The sequence below is a fragment of the Bactrocera dorsalis genome, chromosome 5 (assembly GCF_023373825.1).
Source record: "Bactrocera dorsalis isolate Fly_Bdor chromosome 5, ASM2337382v1, whole genome shotgun sequence".
Classification (NCBI taxonomy): domain Eukaryota; kingdom Metazoa; phylum Arthropoda; class Insecta; order Diptera; family Tephritidae; genus Bactrocera; species Bactrocera dorsalis.
The window spans coordinates 27,852,571-27,878,235 of NC_064307.1; the positions used below are offsets into that span (position 1 = coordinate 27,852,571).

Here is a 25,665-nt window from a genome sequence, read left to right on the forward strand (position 1 = left end):
GGAATTCGAATTTATATTCACCTAACTCTATTCAGTCACAAGAAAATTTTGGTTATGTTTGCTACCACATAATAACCCAAACTATAACATCACCATTAACACAACGAAATCAAGTTTTACTGACCGCATTCCACGCCTCTATCAGGGCGTGTACCGAAAAAATTATCTTTAAAAATTGTTTACTGAAACTAGCAGCTTTCTTCTTTCAAGGTTCTGTAACAAAATTACAATAACAATATTTTACAGTTCGAAATTAGATTATTATACTTCTTACCCCATATACAGGTAAGCGCCTCACAATGAAAATAGTTATTGGCTCGCTTATTTTATGTTTACCTGCAAAAAAGATTAGATAACGAAAATTAAAGTGTTAGTTTTTTTCATGAATAACTTATCATTTATTAATGAAACTAATGTCTTAGTTATTAATGAAACTGCCTTGTCTTAATTATGCAGATTCTTTTCTAAGATATTTCAATTAGTTTTTGAGATTAGATATAAAATTGCGTTTCTCCTTCCGAGTTTAAAAACAAAGAATATATATATTTTATTGTAATAAAGGGGTTTCCAATTGGTAAGAAGCGAGTTTTGTGGACTTAAATACTTAGCACATAGAATAAGCGGGTATGAATGTTCGCCGAACTCAATAAGAGAGAAATCACAGCAGCTCACTAAAGTTTCTTTAAAAGACTTTTGGCAGTGTCAACTGTTTCAACAATGAACCCCTGACTTGAAATAAAAAAGCTAACTAATTTTTGCAACTACAATATAAAGCCTACTTTATTCTATTTCAACTCAAACTGCCGGTGTTGAGACACCCGTTGCATATGACATTTTCTAACAAGATCACTTTCATTAATATTTTCAGTATAAAAATGGCCTCGTCATAACTATTTAATCAGGCGAAAGCTGTCTGTCATCAAAATTTGATAGAATGGTAACGTATCTGGGAATTCCAGCTGATAGCTGAAGACTTCTTTCTAGTATGTGCATTTATTCAATAAATGCTTTTAGATATCTTGATGAAACTAGGCACACCTGTTCCCTCACACTATGAAAGGGTTGAAATTGAAAATCGGAATTAGCTCATTGCCACGCCCAGAACATTCCGTTAAGTTAGAAATAATTAAGTGCTTTAACTAACAGATCTATTTAAAAGTCCTCAGCCTGACACATAGATGACACTACTAGAATTAAAATTTTTAATTCGCCATAACCTTCAAAAAGTGCGTCTATAAATTTGACAGCTTTCGAATTAAGTATTAGTTGTTTGAGGCACTCTAAGGATCTCAACTGAACGTGTATATCATATCATTTGCGAATATGTGGGTATAAAAAAGCTCTGTGCAAAGAGGGTACCACGCTCGCTCACTTTTGCCAAAAACGGCGACCAGTTGATGATTCGGAGTAGTCTTTTGAGGTCAGACGTAATAAACCGAGTTTTTGCGTGGATATTTGAAAATGGGTGGAGGAGTAGAAAGTTTAAAATGCTCGGTACACCCGATGTTAGCCCATCCTTACTCTTTTGTGTTATTTCTGCGAGGTCATGTGTATGTATAACAGATCTATTTTCGTTTAAGCTTTTTATTTTTCTGTCTATTTAGAATGATAACCAAATGTTGAAAAGTCTGGTATTTCAAGTGGAAACATTCGGCAGGTTAATGGAATTAAAGTACTTACATATGTATTTTTATCGGATAGATCAGTATCAGTTTAAGTGATTCTATAGTGACGTATTTTCCACAAGTTTCGGGAATTACGTGATGGGCACTCAAATTTCTTAAAGAAATTTAATTGTGATAATAATGAACAAATTATGAAGCATTAAGTTTAAGTTTTATGCTCTCACAATAAGTAGATGAAGAAACATTGAGCAGATATGCTTTACGAAGCTCAGTTCTAAATTTGGTACTTTTACGACAGAAAGCTGGCTACTTACATATTAAAAAATATCAACAGCCAAAAAAATGGAGCTGAAAAAAGAGCTGTCCAACTTAATTGGCATTCAGATTCTTTGATTAAGAAATTATTAAAGTATAGAAATTGTGGATATAATATATACAGAAAAAGTATAAAATTTACTTATCATTAATTGCGTTTTAATATTTATAAACAAAAATCACGCTCAAACTGGATATGCTGCCAGACATTTTATGTGTGTGCATGTGTCTATTAATCTATTGTGCTACATGAAGATTGGTTCCGCCGTTCTAATTTTAGCGTTACTAACAAACAAAATACTAATTTTACTTAATCACATACATCTGTATGTATGTACATATTAAGAAAAAAAAAACAGAGAATCATTCCACAAAGTGTCCTATTACTTATAATACTTAATCCAAACATGTTAAGCGAGCGAAGATTGGTATGTAGACAGAGTGCCTGTCTCTCGACGACCCTAGGCCTTTAGGAAGCAAACCACCGGGACTGCCTCTCATAAATACGAAAAAGTGCGTTATTTGCAGTATCATTAAATCGTCAAGAAAATAGGTGCGATTCAGTTGTGTCCAACCGATTCAGACCAAAACTCCATCCAATTTCGTCATAGCCCCGTTTTTAAACCCAAGGGATTGTCACTTGGGTTTCAGAATTGTTCACTTTTAAAGTGTAATAATGTTTTCGTAAAATTCTATTCTAGATCATATCTTTGTACTTTAATATATCGTTATTCTTTGTAAATTTAATAGTACTTAGTCCATGCTTTTCCAACCGAACTGGTTTTTAATATATTTGTCTAGATATCACGCAAGTAGCAAGTAATACAAAGTCTCAAGTCCCGTTAAGTGATTGAAATATCATTTAGCGGGGAATTTAATTACAATTTTTCATTAGCTTTTTTGTTGTCAATATTATCTAGAATGATCGATTAAATAAATATGTAAAATTAATAGAAATATTTTTAAAGTGTGTGAAAATTGGTAACAATGTTGTTCCGTTACAATAACCGTACTTTAGTTTGTAGTCTAAAAAAGTTTGTTGTTATTGTTCCAACATATCGTAATACCGCAAATAATTTGAGGATTATGCTACTGCTAGTATAGTTCTTGGGTTTCCTATAGTCCTAGTCCCATTTTTCTAGAGTTGTTTGGCTTACTGGTTCCCAAATAACTTGGCGAAACTGAATTCTCGCATATTAGGTTCAACCTTAAATCAAGTAACATATATATACTCCAATAATCGCCTTTACCTAATATTTCCTAAGTTTGTTATCTATTACAAATTGAAGCTGAAAATGCTTTTTTTGGCATTTAGCTAAGGTCAGTGGCGGATTTACCAACGGGCTGAATCAGCTGAAGCCTTGGGGCGCCAATTTTGAAGGGCAGCAGAATTTCACACACAAACTTTTTCTTATTAAAACAAAGGAGGAAAAAAAACGTTAAATCTGGCTGTAATGAGCATAAATAATAATATTTAATTAACCAAATAATTAAATTTAAATATTCCCAAATAAAAAGTTAGTCCTACATCAGTAATTTCTCCCTAATTAATTCACAGCCTTTCATAATGTATGTAGGTATTTTAGTGATGGAAATTGTAATTTACATGGTGGTGTATTAAAGTACCAAAACTGTGACGCGGCAAAAGTTGACTTCACTGCAGGCAACAAATCTATGAATCCACTGCTGTCTATAGTCGCATAGTCTTGCTTTTTCAAGTGAAAGGCAAAGGTAAATAATACAAATCTATCCTCATACATACTACTGTTCAACCAAGTATATATGTATGTATGTACATAAGTTACATAGATAAATGTATACGTAACCATGTTATCATTATACGTGAATCTCTAAGCACTTATGCTCGTCCATTAACTATCTGGGTAGACAGTTCACAATTCATTAATTAGTAATAATAGCATTAATGAAATAAGGAAGTGCTAAATTTGGGTGTAACCGAATGCCAGTTGCATTCCCTACTTGTACGAATTACAGACAGAAGCTAATACTTCACCAAATCCAAGCAAATGGTTTCACGGACTATTGGACTCACAAGTAGACGGTACGAAATTCGCGTAGTTATTCTAAGCATTTTGATATACATATCATTAATTATCATAGTATATTAGTTTTTAGTTGTAAACCACAGTTAATTTAATCACAAGTTAATTGTGCCTAGAACGAAATGATACCATAGTATAAATATTCTCAATCTGCTGATTTGTCAGGGTAAATATTGATGCATTCGGAACCACTTTGATATGTGAAAAAATTGCTACATTATTAATACGATAAAACTGGAGATACAATATATAGCTTGGTCTTATCAGAATACCTCCCCTTTTAATTAGCCACATGACTCTCAGACTTATGTTATTAAGCTAAGGAACTTCTAATTCAATGAGTAAAAAATTTGATTGTTTATGTGAAAGCCGCCTAACTGTTCTTATGAAAGTAGTTAGATGTATTTCTGTATAAGTATATTTTTCATAGGGACGCACGCACAGAGGCGATACCTTACATTGCTATACTTTTAAGCTTTACTTAGTTTTAATGGTCTTGGACACTAGAACTTATTGAAAAGAATCATGCAATATTTTTATAAACCTCATTCTGGGGTCTGTTTTTTGAAAACATTCTCGCCATAACTGACTTCTTTCTAAGAAAAATAGCTTACTACTGACCTGGAGTCCCGTCTGGCTCTCCGCGGCCAGTGTAGCTCTGAAGTATATGTTTTTTTGTAATTACCCTGTCCTTAGATTGTAGATTCATTTGTTTAGGTGACAATGTCTCTCTGAAAAGCTGTCCAAAAATATACGTGCTAACCACCGAGGTGTGGACAAAAACTGATTATCGTAATAATTAAGCGGGGGTTATAAAAGTCATACATATATTCTTCCATCAATCAGGTGCGAGAAAGTAATATAAATAAGATTCTTCACCAATCACACATTGGAATTAATGGTGATATGATTTCATATAATAATATAAGAGCATGTCTTCTGGAAGAGTTCTCCAAAATACCACCATTTTGCATACATTATGTAATAGTTACTTTGAGTCTCTTCAATGGCTGGCAACCACATTTCAAAATATGTCCAAATTACGATTTTTCGGTTAACTTTTCATATAGTTTTATATCCTTTCTGATATCCTCTGAAAATATGCATTTTAAAATCCTGAAACTATTTAAAAACAACATAACTTTGCACGGGAATCAATTGAGATTCGATTCCATTAAAGTTCACATTACTTCTGACTTGAAAAAGTGTATACACGGGCGATTAGCGAAAATGCGCAATATGAAGTAATGAAGCCTTTCAAGAGACCCTCAAGTGTCGCCAAAAAAGTCCCGAATAATTGCAATCTTTTTATTTTTAACAACACAGCGCAAGCTCAGACGTACATATATTATTAAAACACTCGAATTAATTTCCAGTTAAAAAGTGCAGTCACCGCTAATCTCAAATTTTAGAGCACTTGTTTAATTAGCTTCAGGAGATTATCAGAGAAAGATAGGAAACAGAAATGAAGTATATAAGGGACGAGCTGCAAAATTTATGACACAGTTGTATGCCACTGCTAGTGCTATACGACACCAAGAAAAATCTAACGGTAAGAGCGCTAAAACAATTGCATTATTAAAATTTCATAACCATAGCAACTCGAAATTCTAAACGATTTTTACCTAAACTTTTCTTTCCAACAGCAAAATGTTCAAGTTCTTCGTATTCTTCACCATTTGCGCCGCCTTGGCCTCGGCCAACATGGTTCGCGTGCCCATCTACAAGAACCCCAACTACCGTAGGACACCCGAAACCGTGAAAACCGAAACGGCTTACTTGCGCAGTAAATACCACGTTGCCAGTCCACGCGTTACCGAACAATTGGATAACTACTTGAACTTGGAATACTACGGCAAGATCACCATCGGTACACCACCACAGGAATTCTTGGTACTGTTCGATTCTGGTTCCTCAAACTTGTGGGTGCCATCAGCCACCTGCCCCACCAGCAATGCAGCCTGCCAGGCCCACAACAAATATAACTCCAGCGCTTCCAGCACTTATGTAGCCAATGGCGAAAGCTTCTCCATTGAATACGGTTCCGGTAGTTTGTCCGGTTTCTTGTCCCAGGATACCGTCAGAGTAGCTGGACTCACCATTCAAAATCAAGTATTCGCTGAAGCTATGCAAGAACCCGGTACCAGCTTCCTTTACTCCAATTTCGATGGTTTAATGGGTATGGCTTTCCAACAAATTTCTAATGACGACGTAGTGCCACCATTCTACAACATGTGGACTCAGGGTTTGATCAGCAAGGACTTATTCTCCTTCTACTTGGCTCGTGCTGGTACCTCATCTCAGGGTGGTGAAATGATTTTGGGTGGTTCCGATTCCAGCCTTTACCAAGGCAGTCTTACCTATGTGCCTGTCTCTCAGGAAGGCTATTGGCAATTCGCTGTAGATAGCGGTAGCATTGGCAGCCAGGTCTTGTGCAGTGGTGGTTGCCAAGCCATCGCCGATACTGGCACCTCTCTCATTGTTGCTCCATACAACGGCTATGTAGCATACATGAACGTCGTCGATCCCGATGGTGATAGTTATATTGATTGCTCAACCATCAGCAGCCTTCCTGATTTGGAATTCGTCATTGGCGGTACCACCTTCACCGTCCCAGCCTCGCAATACGTTATCGAATCTGATGGACAATGCTCACCTGCCATTAGCTACATGGGTACTGACTTCTGGATCTTGGGTGATATCTTCATTGGTCTTTACTACACCGAATTCGATATGGGCAACAGCCGTATTGGTTTCGCTCCAGTCGCCTAAGTATTTTTGACCGAGAAAATGTTCAAAGTTGTTTGTTGAATAAATTGAAATGAAATTATTTGTATGAGAAAAGAGTTGTTTGTACTACATGGTATCGGGAAGTAGTTTTAGAATAGTTTCTGGTAGCATGGTCACAGAGTTTATAGTTTACTAATACTATAGAGATTGTAAAGGTCGAGGCAGACAGCTAAACTTAGTGTGGTATACAAGTATAGTAGGATTATTTGGATTTCACTGAATATCAAGAACTTTGCTTCTACATATGAAACCCCGTGCAAATCAATTTGAGTTAATTTTAATTACCCAGACGAACGTTTGGCAATACATAAAGAATTTACGAACAATAAAGAGGAAACGGCTGGGACTGTCCCAATATATTAGATATTGAGGAGAATCGAATAAGAAACATGTTAATTTGTCATTGAAGAGTATTCCTCAAAGTGACAAGAGCAACATTACCATAAATAAGTATGAGCCTTCACAATTTGTTTGTGATAACTATAGAGGTAGACGAAGTCACCACAAAACGGATTATTATAAAAGATCTGCACACACCACTTGACCCTTCCGGTAGAAAAAATGGAGTGCTAGCTTTTGGAACTTGGGTTCGAATCATAAAAACAAGTGTGAATGTATCATAAACTGAAGGCTATTTCTAGCTTTCTTTTTTCAAAATAAACTACTACTGCTCTAACCAGTTTAGGACAAAATTAATAATATTTTTGCCCCTAAAACTGGGACAGCTGGACAGGATAAAACTATGATTCCATCAACTGCTTTCATAAAATGAAATTGAGGTTGATAAACACATAAGTATTACTCAATAGCTAATTAAGTATCTTTTAACCAAAGTTCACCGAATTTTTCTCAAATTTTACACATTTACGAAAGAGGCATTCTGTTGAAGATATTGACCTACGAATGACCTGTATAAACACCATTCATTTTCAGGGCTAAACGAATAATAGAATGACGAGGGCAATATTGAACCGATTTTGTCTAAGTAGTTTTGACATTACTAATATTATATACTAGATCTTTTCTGAGTTTCATTAGGGTACCTCACATAACATCAAAAATTAAAGCGGAACGAAGTCAACGGAATGTTTCACAATATTAGTTATATGGGGGTCATGGCAAATTTTAACCCAATTATGCGGTATAAAGTCAACTAAAAGTTTGAAAATCTTTATATTTGGTATATAGGGGCTAAAGGATTTATTGATTACATTCAAACTACGTTCGAAATACAGGCATACCATTCTCAGAAAAGCATTCTTTCCTAATTTCTATAATATTTTAATGTTATATTATTAACCGATATTTTCGATAAAAAATTCACAATAGGAATGAGGTCCACATGTTCGGTATCTGATTAGTTTTGGTTCCATTTGGATAATTTTTGAACACAAGCACTATTTGTGTAAAATTATTGTATTTGTTCCAAATCGGTCGGGTGGATACCGAGATATTTGATTTCACCTAAAAGTTGGCGGTGCCACGCTTATCCTCCGATTTTTACAATAGCTCGTACAAGAAGCGAGTGTCTCTGTCGTATTCAGTTACTAGTTAGTATTCTCTACGTTTTTCAGTTCAAGAGTTTCTTTAAACCTTTTTTTGTATATGTAAGATTCTTACATCCTACCTACTCACCGCCACTTCAAAACAACCAGACAAAACTGGAGGAAAGACAACCGCAAGGGAAACTCGGCCACACAAGTACCACCGGCAAAAGAAGGAGAAGGGAATACCACTCCTGCTGCCACTAAAGAAAGACCTCAAAATTTGCTGAAACAAGAATACATTACACAAGTGCGACGAGTAGAAGATGAATCCCTGGAAAAGTGCAAGCGTATAGTCCTAAAAATGAAGTTGGCGATGGCAAAGCAAAAAAACATCAGCTTGGACGTCAAGAACGGAACGGCACAGCTGGATGAACTCTTCGACGTAATCAAGAGTTACCGCAGAAACTGGCTCATTGCAGAAAATGAGAAAAGGGGCGGATATCCAAACCGACGCATTACGATCCCCGAAGCAGTAATCTCGAAATGGCCTGCGACAAGCCCTATCGAGTCTCCAGAAATAGTACGACCACGAAACGAAAACGACGAAAAATGGGAAAAAGTTTTGCCTAATAAAGCAAGCAAATTCCACGCAAACGAAGGAACGGTGGAGGCAGAAAGATAAAAAGGCAAAAGAGAGAACGTAAACTAGGATCATGGTTACAAGTCAGAGAGCAAATAATAGGGCCAAAAGCTACGACTTCGGCGTATATCCGTAGCCAGGTAGATCTTAAAGAAGCAGAGGTGAAGATCAAAGGAATCCGCAAAACAAAAGCTGGAGCCCTACTGTTAGAGCTGGAAAATGGACAGTCTACAAAGGCCAGCTTCTGCGATACATTCTAAAACCACGCTTAAATATTTAACCTGCAACTGTGGCCGCCCTTAAAACAAAGACTACTATAGAGATCAGAGACCCCAAATCACTCACAACAGAAGAGGAAATAGCAGGGGCTGTCAAAAAAGCGCTACAAGACCCCTTGGAAGACTTGGTAATAAACATAACAGCACCTAACAGAGGAGAGCAAGTAAGGGCATATGCATACCGACCAGGATAGAGGTGATGCACTGATGTGGCAAGTACGAATTAAAATTGGCTGGAAAATCGGCCAAACTAATAAAAGATCTATACTTATAGACAAGCCGTAAATTCGGAGAAGTAGATTTTTACACAACCCAGCTGTTATTCAGTCACAGATACTTCAAAAAGTACCACCATAGAATGGGAAAAGTCGAAAAGCCAGCAGCAATATTGCTAAGCAGCAAAAGCGGGACCTGGACACAGGTACGCAGATGTAAATCTGTCAATGAGAAAAATGGAACGTCACCTTGCAGTAATGCTAATGTGGTCCCAGAGTGGGCGACAGTTCCTTAGAGACGGGGTTTTTAGTGACCTGCAAGTAGCACATACCGTTGCTCTGCCAGCCCCCCTCACCCGGAAAAAACCAACAACAGAAGTATTTAAAATTTTACTAGAAATATAGAGAAAACTAAGGAATATCTATTATACCATAATCGTGTTTAAAAAATATTGAAACTTTCTCTCATATGACTTTTTGGAGCTTTCTTATACATAATTTAAAAGCAATAATTGCTACATCAAAGACGGAACGAAACAAATGTAGAGTGTTATTAAAGGTCGTTTATCGTTATCAATATTCATCAATTTTATCACTGTCAACAAACTTCACTAGATAAAAAAAAGTGTCTGTAATTTTGAAGTGCCTCGAGACCCTATTATTTGAATCTTAATGCTAATTTTTTGATAATTTTCAATTAAACGACGCAATCGTACATTCCAGCTAAATAACGACGACGTCACATATACTAGTTGTGGTTATTATTTATTAATTTTGTTGTTATTTTCTTGTTATAGAATGTTATCTACCTTCTTATGCCCATACATATGTACCTGTTAGATTATGTTTATATGTCAAATGGGCGAGGGTCATAAAAGCCATTTATGTATGTATGTATCACCAGACAGGGCGGTGGAAAAAGTAATATAATACAAACTATTCCACCAATCACAAAACGAAGTTATTATAACGATAAGATTTCATGCACTGTAATAGAATTTTGGATATTCCAATGGCGGCAATACTTTTACAAAACGGTATTAGATGCAAAGCTTCCCAAATATCTTACGAACAGCAACTTAAAAAAAAGGAATTACAATTATTATTACTATTTTTCCGATCACATTCCGCAATACTATCAGTCTCTTTAATATTTCTCCAACTTCTTCGAAAAAATAATTTTATTACCCTTTTGCGGTAAAATTTTCCTATAAGATCCACATTACAATCTATCTAGAAACCATATAAAACCAACTAGTTTTTTCGAGAACTCATTAATACTCCAAACTAACTATAGACGACCACAAGCCACAACTAACCCCATGAAGTTCCTACTCCTTCTGATTAAGAAACAGTAGTGAGATTTCCAGAAATGTGTAATATGAAGGAACGAGGCCTTTCAAACGAACTTCAAGTGCGGTCGAAGAACTCCCACGTATTTGCAAGCGTTTTCGGAACAAATATAGCGTCTGCTCCTAAGTATTCTATATACAACAATAAAATTATCAAATTAATTTTCATTGCAAAAAGTGAAGTCATCGCTAATCTCAAATATTAGAGCACTTGTTTAATTAGGTTCGAGAGATTATCAGAGAAAGATAGGATGCAGAAATAGAGTATATAAGGGACGAGCTGCAAAATTTATGACACAGTTGTATACCACTGCTAGTGCTATACATATTAAAAAAAGCTAACGGTAAGTTTTATTTAATAACCACGAATCCTGAATACTCTAAAATTTCTTAACTTTTCTTTCCAACAGCAAAATGTTCAAGTTCTTCGTATTCTTCACCATTTGCGCCGCCTTGGCCTCGGCCAACATGGTTCGCGTGCCCATCTACAAGAACCCCAACTACCGTAGGACACCCGAAACCGTGAAAACCGAAACGGCTTACTTGCGCAGTAAATACCATGTTCCCACTCCCCGCGCCACCGAGCAATTAGATAACAGCTTGAACTTGGCATACTACGGCAAAATCACCATCGGTACACCACCACAGGAATTCTTGGTACTGTTCGATTCCGGTTCCTCAAACTTGTGGGTACCATCAGCCACCTGCCCCACCAGCAATGCAGCTTGCCAGGCCCACAACAAATATAACTCCAGCGCTTCCAGCACTTATGTAGCCAATGGCGAAAGCTTCTCCATCGAATACGGTTCCGGTAGTTTGTCTGGTTTCCTGTCCCAAGATACCGTCAGAGTAGCTGGACTTACCATTCAAAACCAAGTGTTCGCTGAAGCTATGCAAGAACCCGGTACCAGCTTCCTTTACTCAAATTTCGATGGTTTAATGGGTATGGCTTTCCAACAAATTTCTAATGACGACGTAGTGCCACCATTCTACAACATGTGGACTCAGGGTTTGATCAGCCAGAACTTATTCTCCTTCTACTTGGCTCGTGCTGGTACCTCATCTCAGGGTGGTGAAATGATTTTGGGTGGTTCTGATTCCAGCCTCTACCAAGGTAGTCTCACCTATGTGCCCATCTCTCAGGAAGGCTATTGGCAATTCGCTGTAGATAGCGGTAGCATTGGCAATCAGGTCTTGTGCAGTGGCGGTTGCCAAGCCATCGCCGATACTGGCACCTCTCTCATTGTGGCTCCATACAACGGCTATGTAGCATACATGAACGTCGTCGATCCCGATGGTGATGGTTATATTGATTGCTCAACCGTCAGCAGCCTTCCCGATTTGGAATTCGTCATTGGCGGTACCACCTTCACCGTCCCAGCCTCGCAATACGTTATCGAATCTGATGGACAATGCTCACCTGCCATTAGCTACATGGGTACTGACTTCTGGATCTTGGGTGATATCTTCATTGGTCTTTACTACACCGAATTCGATATGGGCAACAGCCGTATTGGCTTTGCTCCAGTCGCCTAAGTATTTTTGACCGAGAAAATGTTCAAAGTTGTTTGTTGAATAAATTGAAATGAATTTATTTTTATGAGAAAAGAGTTGTTTGTACTACAAGGTATCGGGAAGTAGTTTTGGAATAGTTTCTGGTAGCATTGCCCAAGCGACAGCTAAACTTAATGTGGAATACAGGTATAGTAGGATTATTTGGATTTCATTTAATATCAAGAACTTTGCTTCTATATATAAATGATTCTGGTCAAGGGGAGTATGCAAGCGGTTACATAGATCTGTGAGAACTATTCTATGAAACCCCGTGCAAACAAATTTAAAGTCATTTTAATTACACAGACGAATCTTTGGTGCAAGAATACATAAAGAATTTAAGAAAAATATAGCGGAAACGCCTCGGCCTGTCCCAACATATTAGATATTATTTAAAGCTATTGATTTGAATGGCATCGGCAGCTAAGAAAATTGTGTTTCTACTTTTTCTTTTCCTTCTGTTCTATTTTACAGGATTCCCAGATGTATTCGAACGATATATGAAACTGTAGTTATTGTGTGCCTGCATAACCTCACGCAATGAGCCTTAGATTGGCATTTTTACTACGGACAGCCTTAATTGACGCTTAGGTATCCACTAGAAGGTTATGAACTCGCTGGTTAGAGCAGTAGCTAACTTGGCACCTTTTGCTATACCAACAATTTCGGCTATGTATGGATTACTACAGAAGAATTCCGCTCCTGTTCCGATTTCACCCTTTGATTCGCCAATGGATATGCAGATTTGGTCGTTGGAGGTGTTATTCACCGAACCATTGCGGCTTTTTTTATACGGGGGAATGAAAATCTTGTTAGCTTTTCTCGGCCGCATTGCCAATTTAACCAAGTTCATTAACAAGGTTGAGTTTGATATCGGAATCTGATCTGAAATCATGAGTCGTATAGACGAGATGTCGAGCATAAGCTCCAAAGCCTTTGTTGATTTAGTTTTCATAGTAAACCCCACTTTGGGACAATTACTCTTCTGCAGGAGTTCCAGATTCGAACTGATCTCGTAATTCTTATCATTTATATATGTGTATGTAAAACCCCTTATATATATTTCGTTGTGTTTAGGTATTACAAAGAATCGTTAACTGAAGGTAAGTATTGTTATCAGCTTTCTGGATTATTTCACTTGCGGCATGTGTTAGTGTTAATGAGTTTTTGTTGGTTATCTTGTAACAGCAAATGTAGTAGAGAGTACTAATGTAAAGATCCACTCATTAGGCAGTTAAAACCATTTTATAAAAGCGTTTGACTGGATCTGCACACCTTTAACTCAAGATCTTAGCTGTAGAAGTGAGTAAGCGAGAGAGAGAAAACCACGCTACACCAAGCAATCAACAATATTTTGTTGTAAGTTCTCCGCTTTTTATTCATTATTCCCACACTCTCAAAATGCCATAATATTCTGTACATATAAAAAATAGATAAAATCAGTCAATATCTTTCTTTAGCCGCCTCATGATGGATATTCTGGCCACCAAACGTCCACTCCAATTAAGGAAAATATATTATACAGCAACCATGGTGTCGTGGAGAAACTCAGTAATTCTTATATCACTTAGTACTTAGATTTGACAACTTAACAATTATGAAAAATTACATACTCGAATACTTCGAGAAATTTGAGAGATATGAAATTTTATCTAAGGCGTTACCACGCCCATTATATAATATTTGACTAGTTTCAAGCAGACGAATTGGCGGGCAGATAGGCAGACAAATACAAGTATATAACCGAATTAAGTCTGACCATCCTAGGCCTCAAAGATAGAAAAACATAATATTATATACAATATATACCTGTATATGTATGTATGCTGCATAACATTAAGTTATAAACCACAGTTAGGTGAACAAATTAATTATACTCAATACAAAACGCTACCATTGTCTAAATAAAGGGTGATCCATTACTTGTTTACAGAAAAATAAGAGAAAACAGAAACTTCAAATTTAATTTAATGGTGAATGATCGTTAACATTTGAAAGATTCTCACTTCAGGGATGGCATCTACAGATTGGAGGACGGTTGGGGCAAGTGTAGCAATGTTCAGGGGGATTATACTGAATAATAAAATGTATTTTGAGCATAAAATTGTGTTTTTATTATCAAACGATGATACAACTTATTGAACAACCTGGTAAAGTGTAACGAGTTGTAAACGTTTTCAGACGTAAATATTCCCATGATGAAAAGCCAAGCAATCTCTTCTTCTTTACTGGCGTAGATACCGCTTACGCGATTATAGGCGAGTTAACAACCGCGCGCCAGTCGTTTCTTCTTTTCGCTATGTGGAGTCAATTGGATATTCCAAGGGAGGCCAGGTTCTTCTCCACCTGGTCCTTCCAACGGAGTGGAGGCCTTCCTCTTTCTCTGCTTCCCCCGGCGGGTACTGCATCGAATACTTTCAGAGCTGGAGTGTTTTCGTCCATTAGGACAACGTGACCTAGCCAGCGTAGCCGTTGTCTTTTAATTCGCTGAACTATGTCAATGTCGTCATATATCTCTTATAACTCATCGTTCCATCGAATGCGATATTCGCCGTGGCCAACGCGCAAAGGACCGTAAATCTTTCGCAGAACTTTTCTCTCGAAAACTCGCAACGTCGACTCATCAGTTGTTGTCATCGTCCAAGCCTCTGCACCATATAGCAGGACGGGAATTATGAGTGACTTATAGAGTTTGGTTTTTGTTCGTCGAAAGAGGACTTTACTTCTCAATTGCCTACTTAGTCCGAAGCTGCTCCTGTTGGCAAGAGCTATACTGCGTTGGATTTCCAGGCTGACATTATTGGTCGTATTTACGCTGGTTCCAAGATAGATGAAATTATCTACAACTTCAAAGTTATGCGAGTGCGACGACAGTGTGTTTGATGGCAGCAGATATTTCGTCTTGCCCTCGTTCACTGCCAGACCCATTTGTTTGGCTTCCTTATCCAGTCTAGAGAAACCAGAACTAACGGCGCGGGTGTTGAGGCCGATGATATCATTATCATCTGTCGAAAAAGCTATTGAAAAAATTACCTATACTTGGATCACCCGTTATTTTTAAAATGTGGAACTGTTCTATCAAATATTTATGAATTAGTTTCAAATACTTCATATGGAAATAAAATTGCTGCTTCACTCTTGCTTGGTCTTATCAGAAGACGTATTTTTTAGTTAGCCACCTGACACACAAAATTATCAAGATGCTGATGTTAGTAAAGTTAGATAGACCCAGACTGTCTAGAATGTCTTTATGTAGGTAGACATATGCATTTGTAAATACATATACGTTCAATAGGGACATGCCTGTAGGAGCAGTATGCTTGTAAATTTTATATAGTTGCAATCAACTGGAACACTAGAACTAATTAAAAATGTTTAAGCAATGTTCAAAGAATTTTTTGTTTAAACATTTCTTTAGAGTAAACGACGAGAATTTCATGAGAAACATGTTCATCTGTCATTTATGAGTATTCCTAAAAGTGCCAAGAGCAGCATTAATATATATGAAGATGACCCTTCACAAAATGTTTGTGATAACTACAGAGGTGGAAGAAGTGACAACAAAACTAAAGACGGATTATTATAAAAGATCTGCACACCACTAGACCTTTCCAGATCAAGTTGGAGCCTGGGTTCGAATCACAAAAAGAAGTGTAAATGTTTCATAAACCGATGGCTATTTCCAGGTTTTTGGAAAATTTCTACAAAACTCGTTTCAATGGAAAGTTCCTTTGAATTTTCAATTGTCTAGTACTTCACAAAAAAAAAGCAAGAGGAAATATTGCAAACAAAGGCATGAGATCCAAGATATCGGTAACCATATTTGACTTACACAGAAAAGTTGCATATTGGCTAAAGGATTTATTGGTCCCATTCATCCTTCTTTGAAAATTCAGTCATAATATTATCTCAGAAAGATTATTTCCTAATTTCTATAATATGCCTAACAGATTGGCCGATATCTTCGATGAAAAGTTCACAATGGAAAGTGGGGTTCACATGTTCAGTATCGGGGAGTATGATTAGTTTTTGTTCCAGTTGGACACAATTTTTGGTCACAATCACTATTCATGCCAAGTTTCATTATGATATATGGTATCTTGGTATATGGTTCTTGAGTTGAACACCGGAAAGTGAAAGAATCAGATAGAATTTTAAAATGCACTATATTGAAAGTAGGCGTGGTTCTAATTCGATTCCATTTTCGGACTTAAACGTAGGAATATAAGAAGAATCGGGAGTAGGTCCCGAGGTATGTGATTTCAACTAAAAATGGACGATGCCACGCTCATGGTCCGTCCGATTTTGACACCAACTCATACAACGTTTTCAGTTCAAGGGTTTCTTTAAATAGTTTTTTGTATTGAAAAGTGTGCCAAAGAACAAGCGTTAAGAACGGAACGGCACAGCTGGACGAACTTTTTGACATCCACAAGAGTTACCGCAGAAACTGGCTTATTGCAGAAAATGAGAAAAGGCGGGGACAATCTCGAAGCGCTGTGGAGCCTCGAAAAACAGTGCGATCACCAAACTAAAACGACGGCCAATGGGAAAAGGGTTTGCCTAAAAAAGCAAGGAAGATCCAAGAGAACAAAGAAACTGTGGAGGAAGCATATAAAAACGCAAAAGAGAGGCAACAAGTTAGGAACATGGCTGTCAGAGAGCGAATAATATAAAACGACCACAGCCGTGATCATAAAGGCAGCAGGAAGTAATAACTACGCCGAAGTCCTAAAGAATATCTGTGGCAAGGTAGACGTTAAAGAAGATGATGTTAATATCAAAGGGATCCGCAAAACAAACCGGAGCCCTACTATTAAAGCTGGAGAAGGAACAGTCCACAAAAGCCAGCTTCTCCGAGGCACCAAAGATCAACCTTAAAGAATCTGCAACTGTAGCCGACCTTAAAACAAAGACTACTATAGAGATCAGAGACTCACTCACAACAAAAGAGAAAATAGCAATGGCTGTCAAAGAAGCACTACAGAACCCCATCGAAGACTTCGCGATAAACATAAGAGCACCTAATGCAAGAGAGCAAATAAGAGCATATACATATAACGCTCGACCAAGATAGAGGTGATGCATTGATGTGACAGGACCGCATTAAAATTGGCTGGGTTAAGTAGCATATGAAAGGAAAATCTGTTTGAGCTAAAGAAAATATCCGATAATAAAAGAGCAATAGAACAGAGCTGCGAAGAAAGACGACCAAACTAATAAAAGATCTAGACTTATGAACAAGTAAATTCGGAGAAGTAGATTTTTACACAACCCAGCTGTTATCTGGTCACGGATACTTCAAAAAGTACCTCAACAGGATGGAAAAAATCGAAGAGCCGTCAGGCCTTTACAACGATGTAACAGAAAACGACCATGAGCACACAATTCATTGAATGTATGCGTTGGCGACGAGAACGGACCGCCGTAGAAGACTTGGTTGAGAGCGAAGAAAAGTGGGGGATTATCAAGAAATTCGCAGCAAAAGTCTGGACCTTTACGCAGGTGCGCAGATGTGAATCTGTCAATGAGAAAAACGGAACGCTACCTTGAAGTAAATCTGATGTCGTCCCAGGGTGGGCGACGGTTCCTTAGAGGGAGGATTTTTAGTGACCTGCAAGTAGCACATACCGTTGCTCTGCCAGCACTGATGATGCGGGAGGCATTTTACACCCCTCAGCCGGCAAAAACCAACAACAGAAGTATTTATAATTTTACTAGAAATATAGAGAAAACTAAGGAATATCTATTATATCATAATCGTGTTTAAAAAATATTGAAACTTTCTCTCATAAGACTTTTTGGAGCTTTCTTATACATAATTTAAAAGCAATACTTGCTACATCAAAGACGGAACGAAACAAATGTAGAGTGTTATTAAAGGTCGTTTATCGTTATCCATATTCATCAATTTTTCACTGTCAACAAACTTCACAAGACAAAAAAAAATGTGTCTGTAATTTTGAAGTGCCTCGAGACCTTATTATCTGAATCTTAATGCTAATTTTTTGATAATTTTCAATTAAACGACGCAATCGTACATTCCAGCTAAATAACGACGACGTCACATATTCTAGTTGTGGTTATTATTTATTAATTTTGTTGTTATTTTCTTGTTATTGAATGTTATCTAACTTCTTATGCCCATACATATGTACCTGTTAGATTATGTTTATATGTTAAATAGGCGAGGGTCATAAAAGTCATTTATGTAAGTATGTATCACCAGACAGGCCGGTGGAAAAAGTAATATAATACAAACTATTCCACCAATCACAAAACGAAGGTATTATAACGATAAGATTTCATGTACTTTAATAGAATTTTGGATATTCCAATGGCGGCAATACTTTTACAAAACGTTACTAGACGCAAAGCTTCCCAAATATCTTACGAACAGCAAAATAAAAAAAAGAATTACTATTATTATTTCTATTTTTCCGATCACATTCTGCAATACTATCAGCCTCTTTAATTTTTCCAACTTCTTCGAAAAAATAATTTTATTACCCTTTTGCGGTACATTTTTCCTTTAAGATCCATATTACAATCTATCTAGAAACCATATAAAACCAATTAGTTTTTTCGAGAACTCATTAATACTCCAAACTAAATATAGACCATCACAAGCCACAACTAACCCCACGAAGTTCCTATTCCTTCTGACTAAGAAACAGGTAAACAGTAGTGAGATTTCCAGAAATGTGTAATATGAAGGAACAAGGCCTTTCAAAAGCACTTTAAGTGCGGTCGAAAAACTCCCAAGTATTCGCAAGCGTTTTCGAAACAAATATAGCGTCTGCTCCTAAGTATTCTATATACAACAATAAAATTATCAAATTAATTTTCATTGCAAAAACTGAAGTCATCGCTAATCTCAAATAATAGAGCACTTGTTTAATTAGGTTCGAGAGATTATCAGAGAAAGATAGGATGCAGAAATAGAGTATATAAGGGACGAGCTGCAAAATTTATGACACAGTTGTATACCATCGTTTGGTGCTATACATATTAAAGAAAGCTAACGGTAAGTTTTATTTAATAACCACGAATCCAGGATATTCTAAAAGATTTTTCGTAACTTTCCTTTCCAACAGCAAAATGTTCAAGTTCTTCGTATTCTTCACTATTTGCGCCGCCTTGGCCTCGGCCAACATGGTGCGTGTGCCAATCTACAAGAACCCCAACTACCGTAGGACACCCGAAACCGTGAAAACCGAAACGGCTTACTTGCGCAGTAAATACCATGTTCCTACTCCCCGCGCCACCGAGCAATTGGATAACAGCTTGAATATGGCTTACTACGGCAAGATCACCATTGGTACACCACCACAGGAGTTCTTGGTACTGTTCGATTCTGGTTCCTCAAACTTGTGGGTGCCATCAGCCACCTGCCCCACCAGCAATGCAGCCTGCCAGGCCCACAACAAGTATAACTCCAGCGCTTCCAGCACTTATGTAGCCAATGGCGAAAGCTTCTCCATCGAATACGGTTCCGGCAGTTTGTCTGGTTTCCTGTCCCAAGATACCGTCAGAGTAGCTGGACTTACCATTCAAAACCAAGTATTCGCTGAAGCTATGCAAGAACCCGGTACCAGCTTCCTTTACTCCAGTTTCGATGGTTTAATGGGTATGGCTTTCCAACAAATTTCTAATGACGACGTGGTGCCACCATTCTACAACATGTGGACTCAGGGTTTGATCAGCCAAAACCTATTCTCCTTCTATTTGGCTCGTGCTGGTACCTCATCTCAGGGTGGTGAAATGATTTTGGGTGGTTCCGATTCCAGCCTCTACCAAGGTAGTCTCACCTATGTGCCCGTCTCTCAGGAAGGCTATTGGCAATTCGCTGTAGATAGCGGTAGCATTGGCAGTCAGGTCTTGTGCAGTGGCGGTTGCCAAGCCATCGCCGATACTGGCACCTCTCTCATTGTTGCTCCATACAACGGCTATGTAGCATACATGAACGTCGTCGATCCCGATGGTGATGGCTACATTGATTGCTCAAGCGTCAGCAGCCTTCCCGATTTGGAATTCGTCATTGGCGGCACCACCTTCACCGTCCCAGCCTCGCAATACGTTATCGAATCTGATGGACAATGCTCTCCTGCCATTAGCTACATGGGTACTGACTTCTGGATCTTGGGTGATATCTTCATTGGTCTTTACTACACCGAATTCGATATGGGCAACAGCCGTATTGGTTTCGCTCCAGTCGCTTAAGTGTTTTCGACCGAGAAAATGTTCAAAGTGGTTTATTGAATAAATTGAGATGAAATTATTTTTATGAGAAAAGAGTTGTTTGTACTATATGGTATTGGGAAGTAGTTTTAGAATAATTTATGGCATAGCAATTTAGTCTTCCTGCAAAAGAATAGGAATTTGCAAAATAGCAGGAAAACTTACTGAGTTCGATTGTTGGACGATTTTAGTTGGAGCTTCTATGGAGTTATAGTTAGGAGTTTACAATAGGCTCCGAATAAAACAATTAAAACTCTCAATTTGTCGTCATAATGTATCTCCAATGACTTTCACAGCATTTGACAGTAGATAGTCACGCTCTGCCGGATGTCTCTAAGTCTCTAGTTTCCCTTATTAGGAAGAGCTTCTCTGTTATACATAAATCTGGCAGAGGAGATTCTCCTGGTAATTACTTAACGGACTGTGAGAAATACTGTGTGGATGCCCCTTGCAATTGAAAACGAGAACTTCGCTGTATAGTCTTTCTTGAAAGAATTTTAAGAATAATGTAGCAGAACCTGTTGTGACCGTATTAAAAAGATAAGTATTTACAATACCAGATGTTGTATAAGATGGTTTAGTAGTGACTGTTAGGACTATGAATCCGGAGCGGTTATTCGCAATTTGTTTAGGTAAAGTCTTTTGACTTTTAGGCGTTTCATCATTCATTCAGAGGAATGCCAAAAATATACAGTTTTCTCGTCTCTTTCTCTCATATTTGGGATTAAAAAACAAAAAATAATTCAAATGTTATTTCAGTTATCTTTTTAATGCATTATTTGTTCTTCTTTCACCCTTATCGACCTTATATATGTAGTACATCTTTTATTTGCGGCATGATCTTATTGAAGTTGTATAAAATGGAACTTGTAATAAATATACAAGTCCGATTTAAGGAAGGCAAAGAGGATTTCATGAAAAAGTTTCTGCCATGAGTCCTCTACAACTAGGCGTATTTACGGGTAATCGTAATCGTAAGAACGCAAATGAATAGTGGACCCTGAACAGTGAGGATGCACTTCGGATGCTCACTTTCCGAGCAACACATCCTCTAGGTTGATATCTCTCAGAGTGCTGCAAGACGATTCGCGGCCTATGTCGACACTCTTTCAAACCATTCAAGTCAGCCCAGCTGCAACAGACTGTTAAGGTGTCATGCAACTGGTTGGCTCCTATGTTTGGGAAATGTTTGTACTGAATTACATCCCGGGCCTGGAGACGAGTCAGTGTCACGTTCATCCTGAAGGTCCCATGTTACGGCCACGGACTTCAGGTCCATTAGCCTTTGCTTCCTCTTTCTAAAAGCAATGGAGAGGTTTATGAACTGGTACATAAGAAGGCGCATTCCGAGGAACCATTTATCTGGACCAAAACATGCTTTGTGTAAAGGAATTCTGTGGATACTGCCATGCATACTATCGTGCCATGGCTTGAGGAAGCCATTAGGGTTAGGGAATTCGCTGTTGGGACTACCCTTGATATAGAGGGAGCTTTCAATAACGTTCTGTCGGAATCAGTCGTAATTGCTTTGGACGGTCTTGTGGTTGAATCCAACCTCAAATACCTCATTTTCTGTCTTCGGTGCGACAGAGTGATTGAAACAGAATGGAGAAACGCATATGCTCGACGAAATGTGTATAGGCGAAGCCCACATGGTGGAGTTCTCTCTACATTTTTATGAATCCTGATCTTGAACGACCTGCTTAAAAAACCTTGTTTCCGGGTGATTGGCTATGCAGACGTAACGCTTTTGGTCAAAGGAAAGTTTCTGAGTGCAGTCTCAGCGTTGTAACTAATTGAGCGGTTGTAAGCGATATCGCCATCTACCCAAATAAAATCGAGAAGATACAAAATCCCGGTGGCACCACTGCCGCAAATGGGATACATCTGTCTACAATCAGCGGATACAGTAAAATATCTAAGAGTCATCCTGGATAGGAAACTTTCACTTAAGCCGAGTGTCGAAGAGAGAGGAAAACGGGCATCGATTACGAAGGTGGGGTCACTCACTGAAAGTGGCCCTGTGGCTCTATGTCACCATAGTCAAACCCATTATGTTCTATATAGTCTTTATGTGGTGGAGGACTCTAGAAAAGGCCATACTTACAAAGAAACTAGGGCTGCACTCATCAGCTTCTGTGTACACCACAACCATAACACTTAGTCGCCACACCGAACTCTGGCGTGAGATCCTTCTGTGTTTCGCGGAAGCTTGGCCAACACTGGGCAGAAGCTGTCTGGAAGAAGATGGTATAAACAACTCAACACTTCCTTCTTGACTGTTCCCTGCTAGGGAGGTGAAGGCTTAAACACTTGGGAGTGCATACATTCAGATATGTCACCGAATTTGCGGGAATATAAATTAAATGTCTGTGCAAATTCATATTAGCTACTAAGCGTTTTGGTAATTTATAAGTTCAAACACAAGAGTTCTTCTTTTCTATGGCTTCACAAAAGACTGCATATGGTGGTTCACGTGCGATCTTTGACCAGCCGTCTAACCTCTCCTATCTCTGCAGCGAATTCGAAAAATGCTGTTTCGAGAAATGCGCGTTTAAACTAAAGTGATAAAGCAGATTAAACTGAACTACCCTTTTTAACTCAAAAATATCGATTTGAAAATTTAGTATGTTATGAACTATCGAAATATGAAAAAATCAAAAATCGATTCAGATAACATTTTATGATATCTACCGCTAATTTTATTGTTTTTTTACAGTCAATCTTATATTTTGCATTACTCCACTTCCAGAACATACTTGTTGTACGTATACTAGATAAGCTACTATCAGGGCATTTCCATTTCATAGCGATTACGTTATTGAACAGTTAAAAGGTAAAAGTCATGAAATTAAAAAAAAAACTTTCAAAACATTTTATAAAAAAATTGTATTATCTCATGTAGATCTATCTTGAAGGCAAAACTATTTGTTGCTCCTAATTAATTATGAGCGATGACGGTCGAACTGATAGTGCCAGGTATATCGACATCACAGCTTGATTCGGCTATAAAAACGATGAGCTGCAAAATTTATGGCACAGTTGTATACCATCGTTTGGTGTTACACGACATTAAAAAAAGCTAACGGTAAGAACGCTCTAACAATTGAAAAATCTCTATTTCAGAAACACAAATCCTGGATATTCTAAAATTTCTTAACTTTTCTTTCCAACAGCAAAATGTTCAAGTTCTTCGTATTCTTCACTATTTGCGCCGCCTTGGCCTCGGCCAACATGGTGCGTGTGCCCATCTACAAGAACCCCAACTACCGTAGGACACACCAGTCCGTGAAAACCGAAACGGCTTACTTGCGCAGTAAATACCATGTTCCCACTCCCCGTACCACCGAGCAATTGGATAACAGCTTGAATATGGCTTACTACGGCAAGATCACCATCGGTACACCACCACAGGAATTCTTGGTACTGTTCGATTCTGGTTCCTCAAACTTGTGGGTGCCATCAGCCACCTGCCCCACCAGCAATGAAGCCTGCCAGGCCCACAACAAATATAACTCCAGCGCTTCCAGCACTTATGTAGCCAATGGCGAAAGCTTCTCCATCGAATACGGTTCCGGTAGTTTGTCTGGTTTCCTGTCCCAAGATACCGTCAGAGTAGCTGGACTCACCATTCAAAACCAAGTGTTCGCAGAAGCTATGCAAGAACCCGGTACCAGCTTCCTTTACTCCAGCTTCGATGGTCTTATGGGTATGGCTTTCCAACAAATTTCTAATGACGACGTGGTGCCACCATTCTACAACATGTGGACTCAGGGTTTGATCAGCCAGAACTTATTCTCCTTCTACTTGGCTCGTGCTGGTACCTCATCTCAGGGTGGTGAAATGATTTTGGGTGGTTCCGATTCCAGCCTCTACCAAGGTAGTCTCACCTATGTGCCCGTCTCTCAGGAAGGCTATTGGCAATTCGCTGTAGATAGCGGTAGCATTGGCAGTCAGGTCTTGTGCAGTGGCGGTTGCCAAGCCATCGCCGATACTGGCACCTCTCTCATTGTTGCTCCATACAACGGCTATGTAGCATACATGAACGTCGTCGATCCCGATGGTGATGGTTATATTGATTGCTCAACCGTAAGCAGCCTTCCCGATTTGGAATTCGTCATTGGCGGTACCACCTTCACCGTCCCAGCCTCACAATACGTTATCGAATCTGATGGACAATGCTCACCTGCTATTAGCTACATGGGTACTGACTTCTGGATCTTGGGTGATATCTTCATTGGTCTTTACTACACCGAATTCGATATGGGCAATAGCCGTATTGGTTTCGCTCCAGTCGCCTAAGCTGTTTATATAGTGTTGATTATAAGAAGAGACGAAATTTTTTAGTGTGGAATAAAAAATCTTTTAAGTAATAAAAAATTGCGTTTCGAAAGACTATTAAAGCAACGGTTATTCCATGTGAATATGGTATGCTAAGCATTACTTTATTATTGCTGCTATGCTTGCTTCAAGTGTCCTTTACAGTTAAAATTGTAAATTCGAAAGAGGTACTCACTGCTTACGAATCGCTTCTATTTCGGATAACTCTCAAAACCAAATCAACGAGGTACCAGTTTGATATTTCCTACCGCGATTTCAATCTCTCGCCACATAGATGGCAATTACAATTTCATTTGCTAAAACTGTGTAGAAACTAAATTTTTTTTTTATTTATTTAGTTAACATTAACATTAGCATGTTTAACGACAAAAGATATAATATCTTCTTCGGACTGACTTTTTAAAGGCCGACAAATGAATCCATTTCTTCGGTATGACGACATCGAGATCACAATTGGCATTAACACCAACAACAGTTGAAGCAGCTGTTAGTTTTGCTCCTAGTACTCACTTTTAACTTCGCATTTCCATTAGCATTAATTGAAGTCGAAGAGTTTAGATTAACAGAGTCATCGACAGCTACTAATTGAGCAGCATTGACAGCGACAGAGGGACGAACTGGTTTAGCAGCAACTGTTCGATTGTTTTTGGCTTTCGAATGAGTGTTGCTATTCATAGCAACAGCATCAGCATACGTACTGGCATAATTAATAGCATTGAGAGCAACTGTATTTGTACCATTATCAGCAGTCGTATAGAGAGTGG

At 38.2% G+C, this 25,665-nt stretch overlaps 5 protein-coding genes across 15 annotated transcripts in view; 4 read left to right on the forward strand and 1 right to left on the reverse strand.

The window, feature by feature from the left end:
* Positions 1-25,665, reverse strand: part of LOC105228705 (regulating synaptic membrane exocytosis protein 2) — a 287,009-nt gene that overhangs the window by 176,300 nt on the left and 85,044 nt on the right. Inside the window, exon 3 of one of the 5 annotated variants that reach the window (XM_049459417.1) lies at positions 275-336. The exons of the other annotated variants lie outside the window; for them this stretch is intronic. The gene's annotated coding sequence lies outside the window, so the exon portion shown is untranslated. The remainder of the gene's footprint in view (positions 1-274; positions 337-25,665) is intronic. 5 annotated transcript variants of the gene reach the window in all.
* On the forward strand, positions 5,437-6,847 carry LOC115066347 (lysosomal aspartic protease). Its single transcript, XM_029551282.2, has 2 exons — positions 5,437-5,555; positions 5,650-6,847. The coding sequence occupies exon 2, from the start codon at positions 5,654-5,656 to the stop codon at positions 6,773-6,775; it is 1,122 nt and encodes a 373-aa protein (XP_029407142.2). The 5' UTR covers positions 5,437-5,555; positions 5,650-5,653; the 3' UTR covers positions 6,776-6,847.
* Positions 5,437-20,614, forward strand: LOC125779033 (lysosomal aspartic protease-like). 3 transcript variants are annotated; one of them, XM_049459427.1, is made up of 2 exons: positions 5,437-5,555; positions 19,417-20,614. In XM_049459427.1, the coding sequence occupies exon 2, from the start codon at positions 19,421-19,423 to the stop codon at positions 20,540-20,542; it is 1,122 nt and encodes a 373-aa protein (XP_049315384.1). In that variant the 5' UTR covers positions 5,437-5,555; positions 19,417-19,420; the 3' UTR covers positions 20,543-20,614. The 3 variants fall into 3 exon arrangements, with proteins under 3 accessions (XP_049315384.1, XP_049315383.1, XP_049315385.1); XM_049459426.1 differs by lacking the exon at positions 5,437-5,555 and adding an exon at positions 11,061-11,109; XM_049459428.1 differs by lacking the exon at positions 5,437-5,555 and adding an exon at positions 19,287-19,346.
* On the forward strand, positions 5,439-12,373 carry LOC125779034 (lysosomal aspartic protease-like). 2 transcript variants are annotated; one of them, XM_049459430.1, is made up of 2 exons: positions 5,439-5,555; positions 11,176-12,373. In XM_049459430.1, the coding sequence occupies exon 2, from the start codon at positions 11,180-11,182 to the stop codon at positions 12,299-12,301; it is 1,122 nt and encodes a 373-aa protein (XP_049315387.1). In that variant the 5' UTR covers positions 5,439-5,555; positions 11,176-11,179; the 3' UTR covers positions 12,302-12,373. The 2 variants fall into 2 exon arrangements, with proteins under 2 accessions (XP_049315387.1, XP_049315386.1); XM_049459429.1 differs by lacking the exon at positions 5,439-5,555 and adding an exon at positions 10,974-11,109.
* LOC125779035 (lysosomal aspartic protease-like) lies at positions 5,480-24,874 on the forward strand. Of its 4 annotated transcripts, none has more exons than XM_049459434.1 (2): positions 5,480-5,555; positions 23,737-24,874. In XM_049459434.1, the coding sequence occupies exon 2, from the start codon at positions 23,741-23,743 to the stop codon at positions 24,860-24,862; it is 1,122 nt and encodes a 373-aa protein (XP_049315391.1). In that variant the 5' UTR covers positions 5,480-5,555; positions 23,737-23,740; the 3' UTR covers positions 24,863-24,874. The 4 variants fall into 4 exon arrangements, with proteins under 4 accessions (XP_049315391.1, XP_049315389.1, XP_049315390.1 ...); XM_049459432.1 differs by lacking the exon at positions 5,480-5,555 and adding an exon at positions 11,059-11,109; XM_049459433.1 differs by lacking the exon at positions 5,480-5,555 and adding an exon at positions 19,292-19,346.

What these genes read in the sequence shown, in the direction of transcription:
- LOC115066347 (XM_029551282.2), top strand. Translation starts at nt 5,654, where the DNA reads ATGTTCAAGTTCTTCGTATTCTTCACCATTTGCGCCGCCTTGGCCTCG.
- LOC125779034 (XM_049459430.1), top strand. Translation starts at nt 11,180, where the DNA reads ATGTTCAAGTTCTTCGTATTCTTCACCATTTGCGCCGCCTTGGCCTCG.
- LOC125779033 (XM_049459427.1), top strand. Translation starts at nt 19,421, where the DNA reads ATGTTCAAGTTCTTCGTATTCTTCACTATTTGCGCCGCCTTGGCCTCG.
- LOC125779035 (XM_049459434.1), top strand. Translation starts at nt 23,741, where the DNA reads ATGTTCAAGTTCTTCGTATTCTTCACTATTTGCGCCGCCTTGGCCTCG.